The sequence below is a fragment of the Sarcophilus harrisii genome, chromosome X (genome assembly GCF_902635505.1).
Source record: "Sarcophilus harrisii chromosome X, mSarHar1.11, whole genome shotgun sequence".
NCBI classification, from domain to species: Eukaryota; Metazoa; Chordata; class Mammalia; order Dasyuromorphia; family Dasyuridae; genus Sarcophilus; species Sarcophilus harrisii.
Genome location: NC_045432.1, coordinates 82,130,271 through 82,143,700, shown reverse-complemented (window position 1 = coordinate 82,143,700; position 13,430 = coordinate 82,130,271). Strand labels below are relative to the sequence as shown.

General features: G+C 59.3%; 2 protein-coding genes across 4 annotated transcripts; one reads left to right on the top strand and one right to left on the bottom strand.

Moving 5' to 3' along the window:
* Positions 1-134: 134 nt before the first annotated feature.
* On the top strand, positions 135-8,936 carry HDAC6 (histone deacetylase 6). The gene is made up of 27 exons (XM_031945097.1): positions 135-263; positions 465-558; positions 746-883; positions 1,572-1,660; positions 1,751-1,835; positions 2,048-2,088; positions 2,220-2,316; positions 2,640-2,737; positions 3,087-3,191; positions 3,324-3,392; positions 3,501-3,627; positions 3,726-3,791; positions 4,137-4,196; positions 4,349-4,438; positions 4,768-4,862; positions 5,489-5,695; positions 5,788-5,904; positions 6,003-6,171; positions 6,265-6,398; positions 6,668-6,736; positions 6,822-7,014; positions 7,105-7,254; positions 7,373-7,547; positions 7,628-7,947; positions 8,044-8,190; positions 8,499-8,627; positions 8,740-8,936. Exons 2-27 carry the CDS (start codon positions 499-501, stop codon positions 8,806-8,808), a joined length of 3,099 nt encoding a protein of 1,032 aa, XP_031800957.1. The 5' UTR covers positions 135-263; positions 465-498; the 3' UTR covers positions 8,809-8,936.
* A 221-nt stretch (positions 8,937-9,157) lies between these two features.
* On the bottom strand, positions 9,158-12,360 carry LOC111721658. Of its 3 annotated transcripts, none has more exons than XM_031944781.1 (4): positions 11,939-12,360; positions 10,497-10,605; positions 9,597-9,904; positions 9,158-9,504 (listed from the first exon to the last, which is right to left on the bottom strand). In XM_031944781.1, the coding sequence occupies exons 1-4, from the start codon at positions 11,956-11,958 to the stop codon at positions 9,261-9,263; spliced, it is 681 nt and encodes a 226-aa protein (XP_031800641.1). In that variant the 5' UTR covers positions 11,959-12,360; the 3' UTR covers positions 9,158-9,260. The 3 variants fall into 3 exon arrangements, with proteins under 3 accessions (XP_031800641.1, XP_031800642.1, XP_023363019.1); XM_031944782.1 differs by having other exon boundaries at positions 10,512-10,605; XM_023507251.2 differs by lacking the exon at positions 10,497-10,605 and having other exon boundaries at positions 11,939-12,357.
* Between the last annotated feature and the right edge of the window lie 1,070 nt (positions 12,361-13,430).

The window sequence follows — 13,430 nt, the reverse complement described above, 5'->3', positions numbered from 1 at the left end:
GAGCGGGGGCGGGGCCTGGGCGGCCAGCACGTTACGTGGTGCCATCGCGGCGTGTGACGAGGCGAGCAGCACGTGACCTGAGCTCGGCGCGCTGCTCGTGCTCCGCGCGGATTCGGGCTGAAGCTACCGACCACCTGAGGCGGGGGGGGGCGGAGGGGGGGCCTCGGGCCTTTTCCCCCTCGTCCGGTCCGAATTTGGGGAGGGGGGGTCCCCAAGAGTGAAGAAGGGCCGAGGAGGCGGGTTCGGCGGCCGCCTGGAGCCCAGTGAGAAGGGCGGGGAAAGGGAGGGGGCGGGGCTGATTCGGCGGCCGAGGGCCCACCCCCGGGGGAGGGGGGAGATGGACTGAGCAGACCCGTGGCCCCCGACGACGACGAGGGGAGGAGGGGGACGTGACGGAACTGCGCTTGGATTGTTGGGAGGGCGGGGCGGGGGCGCTATCGGCCTGAGAATCAAACCTCTCGCAGGTCAGGTCGCCCGGTGGGCCTGAGCCGGTCTCCCATGGCATCCCAGCCCGAGAAGCCAGGCCTGAATCCTTCACCCTCAGGCACCCGGATGACGGTCAGTTCTGTCGGTTTAAGTCCCTTCTGCTGGATGAGGGAGGGGGCTTCTGGGAGGCTCCCCAACGTGAGGAGAAGAGAAGGGCAGGGCTCAGGGTCTTGGGGGGAGGGGGCGGCGCAGGGGAGTGCCCCCACCGAAGAACCATTGTCCCCCGCCGTCTGAATTGACTCGTCTATGGCGTCCTCAGGGGCAAAAGAGGGGCGGCCGGAAGGGGTCGCCTGCCCCGCGGCCGAGCCCGGGTTTGGCTGAGGCCCGACGCAGAGGGCGAGCAAAGAAATTGAGTCAAGTGTCTGAGCAAGAGCTGGTGACCAACCTGCAGGACCTAGTGAGTGTGGGCCCCTCCCTTCCCGTTCTGCATCTGATTCCCGTGGGCCTGGGGGCGGAGGACCCATGCCCAACCCCCACCCCCATTTGGGCTTTGAGGCCTTGACTGCGACTGAATAAAAATCGCGTCATTTCTGCTGCGGCAGAAACCCCGAGGGGAAGCCCCTCCCAGATCCATCCCTTCTTTTACTTATTCCTTTAGATCTTTCTGGATCTAGCTAGTGAGGGGAGGGGATCGGCCTTCATTTCTGAATGGGCGTGGCCTCAGGCAAACAGACCTGTGGAAGGCCGAGGCCTCCCACTACATCCGGGGCCATCTCAGCCATCCCATCTCTTTCTGACCACGGCACCCAGATGGCTCTGGAGGGGGCAAAGTGAGCCAGGTGTCCTCGCTGGCCCTCCCTCCCTCAGATGCAATGCCCTTCCATGCCATGGCCTCCCCTCCCTGATGTCCCGGGCCAAACAACAATAATCTCTTTCCCTTCCCTCCACGATTTCAATCTGGGGCCCTAGGTCACCTTAGTCCTCTTTCTCATTCCCCACTTAAGCCTTCTGGACTTTAACCTGGGGATCTCTTGAACCTCTTCAAACTGTGCTTTTTTCTTCCTCCTGGAGGCAAGAGGGTCTCCTTGGGCGCCTCCCTCCTTTTCCATTTCTTCTAAATTTTTTTTTTAATCATTCTCTTCTAGGACCTCGAGACCGAGTCAGAAATACCCTCTGGGACAGGCCTAGTGCTGGATGAGAGAATGGGCAGCTTCCGCTGCCCCTGGGATGACAGGTGAGCCTGGAAAAGCCCCTGAGGAAAGAGTGCAGGCTTAGCCAGGAGCCAAAGGCAGACTCAGTTTTTTTCCCTTTTCTTTTTCCTTAGTTTCCCTGAACGTCCAGAACGCCTTCAGGCCGTGCAGCAACAGCTGTCCCGGGACTGTCTGCTTGAGCGCTGTATCCCCATCGAGGTGAGCACAGCCTCTTGGTGAGGAAACTCTCACCGCTTCCCTCTCCATCTGGCCAGGTTTGTCTCCCCTTCCAAATCATCAGGAAACCCGAGGTGCTCGGGCTCTGTTCCAGACCCAATTTCCCTCTGGCCTGAGTCCCCCAAAGCTCAAGAGGGCTTTCCATAAAGGTCTTCTCCCCCATATTTGCTCCTTGCTTCTGTATCCTCCCACAGGCCCAGCCAGCCACTCCCCAGGAGCTGCAGCTTGTTCACAGGTGAGCAGAAAAGCTTGAGTACTGAGCCCCCTTCTTTCCCTTGGGGAGTTTCCTTTTTGGGAAGCAAACCCCCACCCCCACCCCTCCAAGACTCTGGAGAATCCTTTATCCATCTTTCTGTGGAATCACAGCCAGGAATACGTGGACCTAATGTCATCCACCCCAGACATGACTCAGATGGAGCGTCGGGCCCTCTCGGACACCTATGATTCTGTGTACCTACACCCGGTGAGCCACCAGCTTTAGACCACGGTGCTTCTGGGAGATTGGCAGGGATAGAATAATGCAGACCCCCAAAACTGATTACCTTTTCTCTCTCTTTCCTCCCACCTTCTCTTTGTGTCTTTCTCCCCCTCTATCTTTTCATTTGTTCTCCCTTCCTTTTATCTTGTTTCGGTTGTCTCTCTTCTTTTCTTTTCTCCATCTTCCTGTCTCCCTCATCACCATCCCTACCCCACCCCCCACCTTGTCTCTCCTCTGCTTCTCATACTTTGTTCTTCCTCATTCACGCTGGTCCCTTGTTTCTCCTTCACCCCCCGATCTTGGAACAGAACTCGTTCCCTTGTGCCCTCCTGGCTACCGGGGCACTGCTTCGGCTGGTGGACGCCCTCATGGGAGGCGATATCCGAAATGGACTAGCTCTTGTCAGGTAGGTGCCGGGGAGGGGAGGCGGAAGGCACAATGAGCCTGATCTCTCCTCATCCCATCCCTCTGTTCCTCATCTGAGGGAATCTGGCTCCGTGCCCATTTCTGGAAAGCGGACGTCGGTCCGGTTCATTTGTGAGACGCATCCCCGCTCCGCTGGCCCTGACCCTCCCGCTACTATCACATTTGTGCCACGGCACTGATGTCCACGTAGGGGTTCATCGTTGCCTCTTTTTTTTTTTTTTAAAGCAGTTTGTTCTGAGCTCTGCTTTCCATCAGCGCCTTCACTGATTCATTCAATCATTTGTTCAGTCAGTCCCCCTCTGATCCTGTGTTTGGTCCTCTGGTCCTAGGCCTCCTGGCCATCATGCCCAACGTGACAGCATGAACGGCTACTGCATGTTCAACAACGTGGCCATTGCCGCCCGTTACGCCCAGAAAAAGCACCATGTCCCACGGTGAGGCTGGGGGTGCGGCTGGGGGCGGTACGGGCTTTCTGAGGAGTCTGCCCACCAAGGCTTGGCCCGGTGATAAACCCCCACTTCTCCAAGTAGCAGATGAGTTCTCAGGGCACACTTAACCTTTTGCAGGGTACTCATTGTGGATTGGGATGTCCACCACGGGCAAGGCACACAGTTCATCTTCGAGCAGGACCCCAGGTATATTCAGAGTGGGCCTTCCCCTTAGTATATTAGAGGGCTGGGGATCCCTTCCCCTCCCCCCCCCCCCCCGCCCCCTACTCTTCAGTACTCCTTTTCCTCCTCCAGCGTCCTCTACTTCTCTGTTCACCGCTACGAACAGGGCCGATTCTGGCCCCACCTAAAAGCTTCTGACTGGCGGGCAACGGGCAATGGCAAGGGTCAGGGATACACAGTCAACGTGCCTTGGAACCAGGTCAGGCCCCTGGCACTTGGAGAAGGCCCTGGCCTAATAGGCCTTCCCACGTGCACATGCTCACTCTGTCTTTCTCTGTCTGGCTGTTTCCCTCCCAGGTGGGGATGAGGGATGGGGATTACATCAGCTCCTTCTTACATGTGCTGCTGCCCATCGCTCTGGAGGTAATGGAACCTGTGGGGGACCCCTTAAACAGGAGAGTATTGGGAGGGCTGGAAGGCAGACGCTGAGGGACTGAGCCAGAGTGGTGAGGTCTGGAATGGAGCCGGAGTTGGGGCTCCCAGGCTTGACACATACAAGACCTGAGTTTGTTGGGGAGAGCAAAGATGGTAGTGGGAAGAAGATAAGTGGCTCAGGCCGGAGGGGAGGTGGGGGGGAGTCCAAGGAAAGCCCACGGGGCTTAGAGTCGGGAGGCAGCTTTCCAACGGACCTCAGGATCTGGCATGGGGCCGGGTGGAGCAGGACACGCTTTGGCTCACGTTCTCTTTCTCCCACTCTGTCGTCTTCAGTTTCAGCCCGAGATCGTCCTGGTGGCCGCTGGCTTTGATGCTGTTCTGGAGGACCCCAAGGTAGGCCCTTTGGCGAGGGGGGACGAGATCGGACACAGAAGGAGAGCAGGATCTCGGTCTGGGTCGCTGTCACTCACCCTGGTGAGGGGGAAGAGGCAAGATGCAGGGAGACCTCAGCACGGCGGTGAGCTCCTCCTTTTTTCTTTCCCCAGGGAGAGATGGCAGTCACTCCAGGGGGGTTTGCCCACCTCACTCACTTGCTCATGAGTCTGGCTAAGGGAAGGCTGATTCTGTCTCTTGAGGTGAAGGATCGTTTCGATGTCTGTCCACAGCTTTCTCCTCTCCATCTCGTCATCACATTTCCTCCCGTGACGGCCTTCAGGGCCTCGCTTATGGGATCTGGGCAGGGGATGAGGTCTAATCAGGGTGAAGGCATTATGGGGTGGAGGCTGAGATGCTGTGCTTCCCCCGCCCCTTCCCCTCTGCCTTTTTCCATCCTATTGCACAGACTCTTCTGTTGCCCCCTTGTTCTCCATGTACTCCCCCTCATCGAATCCTAAACTTTGGTTTACCTGGAGGGCGCCCGATTCCCTCCGATTGGCTTTCCCTCTAGTCCGTCTCCTTTCCCCAGGGTGGCTCCTTGGTTCCTTCTCGGGTCGTCCCTCTCCAGACCCTCCTGGGAGACCCATGTCCCTTGCTGGAAACACCTTGCATCCCCTGCTTCAGGTGAGAGATGGAGTCCCCACCCCTGACCCCTCCAGCCCCCCAGAGACCCCCCCGGCTGGCTGTGGCTCGGGGCCACGTCGCTCTACCGCTTTGGGGACCACTATAGGTGACCCGTAGGGGCTCGGCCTTTCTCAGCTCTTGAGTCCCCGCTTTTCCCATCTCCATCCCAGGCATCAGACTAACCCCTCGCATCCTTTCAGCTCTCCATTTCTGTTTCCTGTGATTGCTCTTGTTCTCCCCAACTGGCGTCCCCTGGTCCATTCCCTCTGGTGCTCAAGCCTTTCTGGAAGGGGCATCCCGGTTTCCAATAAGGAGGCAACTGATGGGGTCGAGGGGCCACAGGAGGGCTAGCGGTCTGAAAGGACTGTTCCCCCACTTCCTTTGCCCATTCCTATCTGAAGGTTCCTGACCTCAGCCCTCTCTCAACAGGAAGGGCCTTGGTAGGTGCGAGAAATGAGGGGATGGGCCGGGGAGGAACCAAGCAAATCCACTGGTCAAAATGGGTGAACCCCGGCAAAACGACTCTTCCCCCACACCCTATAAGGGCCCTTGTTTGAAAACCTAGCTATAAATGGTAGCCCCTTGGAATAAAATCCCCCCTCCAAATAAACACTCTTGAAACTTTAAATCTGTGATCCTTTGACCCCACCCCCACTCATAACAGAACCTGCCCCTGATGACCTAAAGGAAGATTACCGGGACATGAACATAGGCCCCATGCCTGATCTCGAGATGCTGGGGAAGCCCCTGGACCAGGGCCTGCCCATGGCCATGAACCGAACGGGCCTGGTGTATGACGCCAGGATGATGGAGCATTTCAACATGTGGGACAGGTACCGGGGTCGGCTTGGTGGCTGAGGGGGCCGTCTGCTGGGGGGCCCGTGCCCTGCCTTCTCTTGGGTGACCCCTCCCAACCCTTCCCCAGCCACCACCCGGAGCGGCCCGAACGCATCGCCCACATAGCTCAGCGCCACCTGGAGCTCGGCCTGACGCCTCGCTGTGTTCCCCGCCCCCCCGCGCCCACCCGGCGCCAACTCCACAGGTGGGCCACCTGGTCCGCCCCTCCCCGTCGGCTTTCTTTGCGCCTCTGCCGGCGCTCGCCCGCCGACTTCCCGTCCCGTCTCTCTCCTCCCTCTGCAGCGAGGAGTACATCGACCGGATTCGGGCCACGAGCCGCCTGAAGCCCCGTGACCTGCACCGGGAGGGCGAGAATTACAACTCCATCTACCTGTCCTCCCAGTCCTTCGCCTGTGCCCAGCTGGCTGCTGGAGCCGCTTGCCGTTTAGTGGAGGCCATCTTGACCGGGGAGGCATGTAGGGGAAGAGAGGGGGCTCAGGGGCAGAAGGGGCAGAGGAAAGAGATGAGAAGTGAGGCGATCCTTTGGTCTTCGGCTTTCACGCAGGTGCACAACGGGTTGGCCATTGTCCGCCCACCGGGCCACCACGCTGAGAGAGATGCCGCCTGTGGTTTCTGCTTCTTCAATTCCGTGGCCGTGGCCGCTCGCCACGCCCAGGACATGGTTGGCCGAGCCCTTCGGTGAGTACGACTGAGGTGGGGAGGTGAGGAGGACCCGGGATGGGGGGAGCCAGAGCGGGCGAGAGGTGTGCTTTCGGCCTTCGCCCTCGAAGGCAGGGCGCCCGTGACCGGCTCGGTTGGGTTTCCATCGGGAGAGAAGCGGGGTCCTCGGCGGTCCCGTGATGTCACCAACCTGACCGCCCAGGGGGCCGGGCCGCAAAAAAGCCGCCGAGGGTAGGGGGGGCCCGGGAAGACCCGAAAAACCAGCTCCTTGCACCCCCTCCTTCCAGAATCCTGATTGTGGACTGGGACATTCATCACGGCAATGGGACACAGCACATATTTGAGGAGGACCCGAGGTGAGGCCCCAGGAGAGCTGGGGAGCCTGGGCCAGGGTGCCCGAGGAGCCCAGCTCTGCCTCCTGACCAGCTTTTCCCCACCTAGCGTGCTCTACGTGTCCCTGCACCGCTATGACCACGGCACCTTCTTTCCCATGGCCGAGGATGCTGCTAGCAAATGTGTGGGCCGGGGCCGGGGCGAGGGCTTCACCGTCAACGTGGCGTGGAACGGGCCCCGGCTCGGAGACTCCGACTACCTCAGTGCCATGCACCATATCGTGATGCCCATCGCCTACGAGGTGAGGCCAGTGACTGGGGGAGCCAGGCGGGGTGACGGCCACGCCTCTGCTGGACCGCCGCCCATGCCTCTCTTTGCATTTGTCTCCCAGTTCAACCCGGAGCTGGTGCTGGTGTCTGCCGGTTTCGATGCTGCTCGCGGGGACCCCCTGGGAGGCTGCCTGGTCTCCCCGGAGGGCTATGCACACATGACTCACCTGCTGATGGGGCTGGCCGGAGGCCACGTGGCTCTGGTCCTCGAGGTACGATCCGCGGGCCTGGGCCGCCTCCCTTTGCCACAGCCTTCCTTGCCGTGGGGGGGTGGGGGAGCAGTCCTCACTCAGACTCTGGATCCACCTGCCCATCTTCCCCTAACTCTAGGGTGGCTACAACCTAAGCTCCATCTCAGACTCCATGGCTGCTTGTACTCGGACCCTTCTGGGCGACCCGCCCCCGCTGTTCCCTTGGCTCCGGCCCCCGTTGCCCGGGACCTTCGTCACGCTGGCCGAGGTCGCCCAGGTCCACCAGAAGTACTGGCAGTGCCTTCGGCTTACTGGTGAGCCCAGCTTCGGTAGGGGCTGTGGGGGAGTTGGCGGGATAGGGTCTGATCGCCTCGTCCCCTGTCCCCCCTGGCAGTTGACACAGAGGAAGAAGAAGAGGAAGAGGAGACCTCCTTACAGCCGGCTGAGGAGGAGAGCGCCCTGAGGCAGAGGCCTCCCGAAGAGAGCCCCCCAGTGGTGTTGACCATAGGACCAAAGCTAGAGGAACAGCCTCCGTCCCCCACGTCCGAGGAGACCCTGGGCCTGGAGTCCCTGCGGCTCGGGACCCACGTTTCTGGGGAGCCGGAGGCCGAGCCCACCGTTTCCAAAGAAGAGGACCATGAGGATCCTGGCCTGCTCGGGGAGGCGGCTGGGGGAGGGACCCCAATGGTGGGGGATGAATTTGCTGCTGAGGGGGTGAGTCTCTCTGTCCCCTCCCCAAGTGATGGAGGTGGGGGGGATCACACCCCTCGCTGGACTTCCGGTTCATCGCCATCTGGCACGACCTTTCAGACCGTGTTCTATGCTGTGACCCCATTGGCCTGGTGTCCACACCTGATGACCGTGCGCTCGGTGCCCGAGGGGGGCCTGGACGCGACCCAGGCGTGCCAAGATTGCGGCACCCACATGGAGAACTGGCTCTGTCTGTCTTGCTATCAGGTGGGCCTGGGGAGATGGGCGGAGGTGAGGGGCGGGGCTGGCAGATGGCGTGTGGAAGGACCCGGACGTAGGGAAGAGAGGTGTGACGTTGGGAGTCCCGGGCAGCCGAAGGGCTTGCCCTCATCCTTGGGGGCCCCCCGGTGCCCGGAGGCCTGGGATTCCTAGCGACTGCCTTCACTTCTGCCCACCACGATTTGCCCCCCCTCCCGGGTGGTCACAAAAAGAAAACGCAGCGTAAAGGGTTTCAGAAAAGGCATATGATAGGCCCCCGACTAAATGATCGCTCCCTCCTCCTCGGCTTCTTTTAGGTTCATTGTGGACGCTACATTCAGGCTCACATGCTCCAACACCACGAGGCCTCGGGCCACCCAGTGGTCCTCAGCTACGCCGACCTGTCGGTCTGGTGTTACGCTTGCCAGGCCTATGTGAACCATGAGGTGGGTAGTGGCTGTTGGGTCCCAGGGGCCGGGTGTTGAGAAGGGCTCCCTGACCCTTATGCTGGGACCAGGTATCAAGAAGGGGCTCCCTGACCCTTGTTCCTTTGTCTAGGTTCTGACGGAAGCCAAGAACACCGCGTACCTGTCCAAATTTGGGGAGGAGATGCCAGGGGTGCTGTGATGGCCCATTGCCCCACCACCTCCCTTAAGCTGTCATCCCTCTGAATTGTTGTTGTGATTCCCGTGGCTCTCTAGCCAACACACTGGCCTCCCAAAATAAAATAAAGCAGAACCCTAAAAGCACCGGCATCCCCGCCTGCCTGTTTTGTACTCCGTCGGAGGGGTCTTTGAAGGAGGGGGGTGGGTTCAAAGGTACCGCCGTGGGGAGGTGGCGCCGAGCAGGCCGCCGGCCTCGCTGCCCCAGGGAACTGGTGGGAAGAGATTGGGAATGAGAGTGACGGGTGGCCCCCAAAGGAGGCTTGGCAAGGTGGGGGGGGGGGGGGGGAACAGATACCAGACACGAGACAGACTCTGCTTTGCTTGCTTTATTAAGCTTGGATGCTGAGGTGGGGGGAACATGCGTGACTAGGGGAGAGAGGGGAAGCCAGGAGCCTTAAGGGAACGGAGACCCCATTATTCTGGCCAGTAGTGGGTGGGGGCAAGTGGCAGCCCCCGACGGCCCTGAGCCCTGCCCTTGGCTCCCAAGGCCTCCAGGCGGCTCAGGTGGAGTGGTGCGGTCCCCTGTGGCTTGGAAGCGGGACCCGGCCCTAGATCCCGGCGCAGGCGACGGCGTTGCACAGGCCACGGTTCCCCCCGGACCAGGGTGGAAGCCATTTGGGCCTCTGATATCTTGGCCAAGAGCCGGCTTATCAGGGACCTGCGGATGGAAAGATCCCGAAGTCCTTAGTGCTGGCCCTCGTGCACCCACATACACACCTCGCCCCCCATCCTCCTCCCCCTCGGTGATACCTGAGCAGTGCCTGGTTGGAGTCGGCCGCCTCATCCTGGGTCTGGGTCTTGGGATCGAGCGCCGGCGGCTCCTCCATGTTGACTTCAGGCTCAAGATGGGAGCTGCCCCACAGGCGCAAGAGGAACTGGGCCAGGGCCGCAGATTTGGCCTTGTTTTCCCGTTCCCACTCCTGCCGCCCAGCCTCTGCCTCCAGAAGCTGCTCCAGGGTCTGGCCCAGCAGGGCCGCTTTAGGGGAACCTGGAGGCCACTCCGACTGCAGGACCCTCACTATTTGCGCCAGGTTCCAAGAGATAGGCTGGGCCCGGGGCTGTGGGACCCAGAAAGAGATGTTCAGGGCACACGAAGCAAGAACGGCCATGTTATCCCCAAGACCCGCCTCCTCTACTCGGTCCCTGCATCAGAAACCCTCAGTTTACCATGCGCCTGACCGCTGAGCGTTGACCATTTGCCGGGCTACTGGCAAAAAAAGTGACTGCCATGCTTTGGGGTGGCCCGTTCCATTTAGGGAGAGAGGGGGTGGAAGCTCTTCTTGACATCTGCAAGCCTAGATGTGCCTCTGTCCCACCACCTGTGGCCTCCCATCCCCGTGGCCCCCATCCCTGTCTTTGGACAGGCACCAAACCCTCTTGTCCACGACTGCCCTTCGGATGAACGAGGGCAGCTCGGCAAGTGGCCCCCCCTTCAGTTTTCCCTTTTCCATCTGTTCTTCCAACTCATCTACAATCTTTGGCTTAGAGGTCAGGACCCCCTTCCCCCTTCCCCCCTCCCCCCTCCCCCCAGTGTCATGTCAATGGCCTGCTGAGTTCTGTCTGGCTTTCGAATGCCCTTCTTAAAGTGTAGCGCCCCCTTCACCGTCCCCGGTGATCTAAAACTGAGGGTGTTTTCACATCACTGGAAACCTGCAAGCGTCTGACCATCGAGGCCTCTGGAGACAGGAGACAGCTTGAAAAGCTCTGACCATGTCTGATTTGGGCGTGAACTCGAGGTGTTCCCTTGTCTTCCCCTAAACTAAGAACAAATGCCCGGCTTGAGACTCCCCCAAAGAGCAGGGCCAGTGACAGCTCTTTGCCAGCTTTCTGGTACTGGGCAATGGCCATGTGGCCATGATGTATATAATATATAATGATATATTTATGGTCTTTCCATCCAGAAAAGTCCTTCCGGACCACATGGTACAACTAATTCCTTGCTCACAAGGTGAAGAAAGGAAGGGGGGAGGCGGGGGTGGGGGGGGGGGAGGCAAATGGAGGGAAAGTGGCTCAACCAACGTCATAAAGATAAAACTGGGTCAGGATCCAAATCCTCGGGTCCCAGTCGGGAATCTTGCCATGGCTCCCCTCCTGCTCCAGCAATCTGGTCTCGGATCACTTCTGCAAGGACTGGCAGAAGCTCTGCAAAGAAATCTACACCCCCACGGAGAGAATCCCCCACACTTGTCAAGTGCCTCGGGGCGGGGGTGGGGGTGGGGCTTTTGTTAAAAGTCATTTGTGTCATCCGGGCTCTTCAGAGCCTCCCTCTAAGGAGAGGGAGAGGGCCCCCAGGCCAATATGGAAGCCTGGGCTGTGGCAGGAGCTGCCTTTTCACAGGCAAGAAAAGAAATGATACTCGTGCCCGAGAAGAAGGGAAAGATTGGGAAACGAGTGTGACGTCAAAGTGGCCGGCATGAGCATCTTAACGAAAAACGCCATCGGGAAGGAGCTGCTCGGCCCCACCACCTCCAAGCCCCTCACCAGAGCAGACCCCAGGGAGCCATGACCCCGGCCTTCAAATTTACCGTCCCCCTTTCCCCATCCCCAAGACACACCAGCTTGGAGGAGCTCAGAGAGATAGCGGGAAGGGGGGGATGGGGCAAAAACTGGGGGGGTTGGAGGATATGCTTTGCCCCCCCCCCAAAAAAAAATAAATAAATAAACCAAGCAGATGCGGGCAGTCACACGCAGGCACGTCATCTGACATATCCTGACCGGACAAAGCTCATGCAGCCCCGGCTGGGATCCAGCTGCTCAACCAGTGACCGTGACGTAAGGGACAGAAACGGTCACATCCACCCGCCAGCCCACACCCTCCCCAAGGCCCAAGAATCCCGGGCCAGACGCTTGCCCTTTCCCGCAGGTGTGGCCCCAAGCCCCAAGCCCTTCCCCTGGCGGCCTTGCCCTTTCTCCAGAACCTCGGACAGCTCCGAGCTCCCCGGGCTCCTCCCTCCGCCGCTCGGGCACATGCGGTAACCCGGACAAGGCGCTCTCCTCCCAGGGTCATTGGCCGGCCGGGCCGGCCCTGGCAGCCCGGTCCTTCCCTCGCTCGGCCAGAGCTGGGCCCGGGGACCTCCGGGTCCCGGCAATACCTGGGCAACGGCCGCGCCATGGGTCGCCGTTGGGAGAGACAGGACCCCGATCCAAAGCAAGGTGACCAGCGGTGGCGGCAGAGCTGCCATCCTCCTCCTCCTTCAGCCTGGGGCTCGCTCCTCCCTCCCTTCTGCCTCTCCTGTCAGCGCAAGCGTGGTGCCTCTTCCCCGCAGTCCTACGCCAGCTCCTAATGATGCTCTAGCCCTTCCCTCCCTGCAGAAGGGGGGGGGGGGCTAGGACACAGAAGGTCAGGGCCGCCAGAGGCTTTGGCGACCACCCAGTCCAACCTTCCTGGGGCAGAGCGGCCCCTCAAGAAGGGGCTCGGGACACTCCCGACGACTGAGAGTGTCCGAGCTTTGGTTTCCAGTGTGACTCGCCTATTTCTCCCCCCACTCCCAACATCCAATGCTTCTTATCCCTCAGAATATGGCGCTGAACCTCTCTACCCCACCCCCCAACCTTCCCCACTGCAGCCCGGAAACACTGGGGCAAAAACGGAGCACTTGGACAGCAAACAACAAATATTACATCCCAAGGGCTGGGAGTGACAGTGACAGGGGGGCAGGACCGGGAGAAATCAAAGAATATGAGATGATCCTCTCTAAAATCGGGGGGGTGGGGGGGTGGGGCACAGAAACACTTATTTTGCCAACCTTCTCTGAATTCCCGTCCTACCGGAGACAAACATCCGGGAATCTCACTGCAGCTCAAGGCCCTGCAGGTGCCTAGACCTGGGCTTCTGGCTTCATGTTTACCACCATGGAGAAATGGCTGAGAGTGGAGAGCACCATGGCGGGGTGGGGGGTGGGGGTGGGGGGCTGAATTGGATAGGAAGTGCTTGATCACTGACCTCTGGAAGGAATAATCAGAATACACTGGCAACTATGGCTTCTGTCACAGTTTGATGGCCGTCAGATAAGTGTTCCACCACTTTTTTTCTTTAATCTAAGTTTTTTCCTTTCTTTTTCTTTTTCTTTTTCTGAGACAATTGGGGCTAAGTGACTTGCCCAGGGTCACACAGCTAGGAAGTGTTAAGTGCCTGAGACCACATGTGAACCCGGGTCCTCCTGGCTTCAGGGCCGGTGCTCTATCCACCGTGCTACCTAGCTGCCCCGAGTATTTTCAAAACACATGCAAGGACAATTTTTTCAACACCGACCCTTGCAAAACCTTGTGCTCCAATTTTTCCCCCCTTGCCCCCACCCCCTAGATGACAAGTAATCTAATATACGTTAAAGATGGAAGAAATATGTTAAATCCAATCTATGCACACATATTTATACAGTTATCTTGCCACACAAGAAAAAGCAGATAAAAAAACTGAGAAAGAAAACAAAATGCAAGCAAACCACAACAAAAAGAGTGAGAATGCTGTGTTGTGGTCCACCCTCAGTTCCCACAGGCCTCTTTCTAGGTGTACCTGGCTCTCATCATGACAAGATCATTCATTCTACCACTTGTTAACCGACTTTCTGAAGCCACAAGCTATCC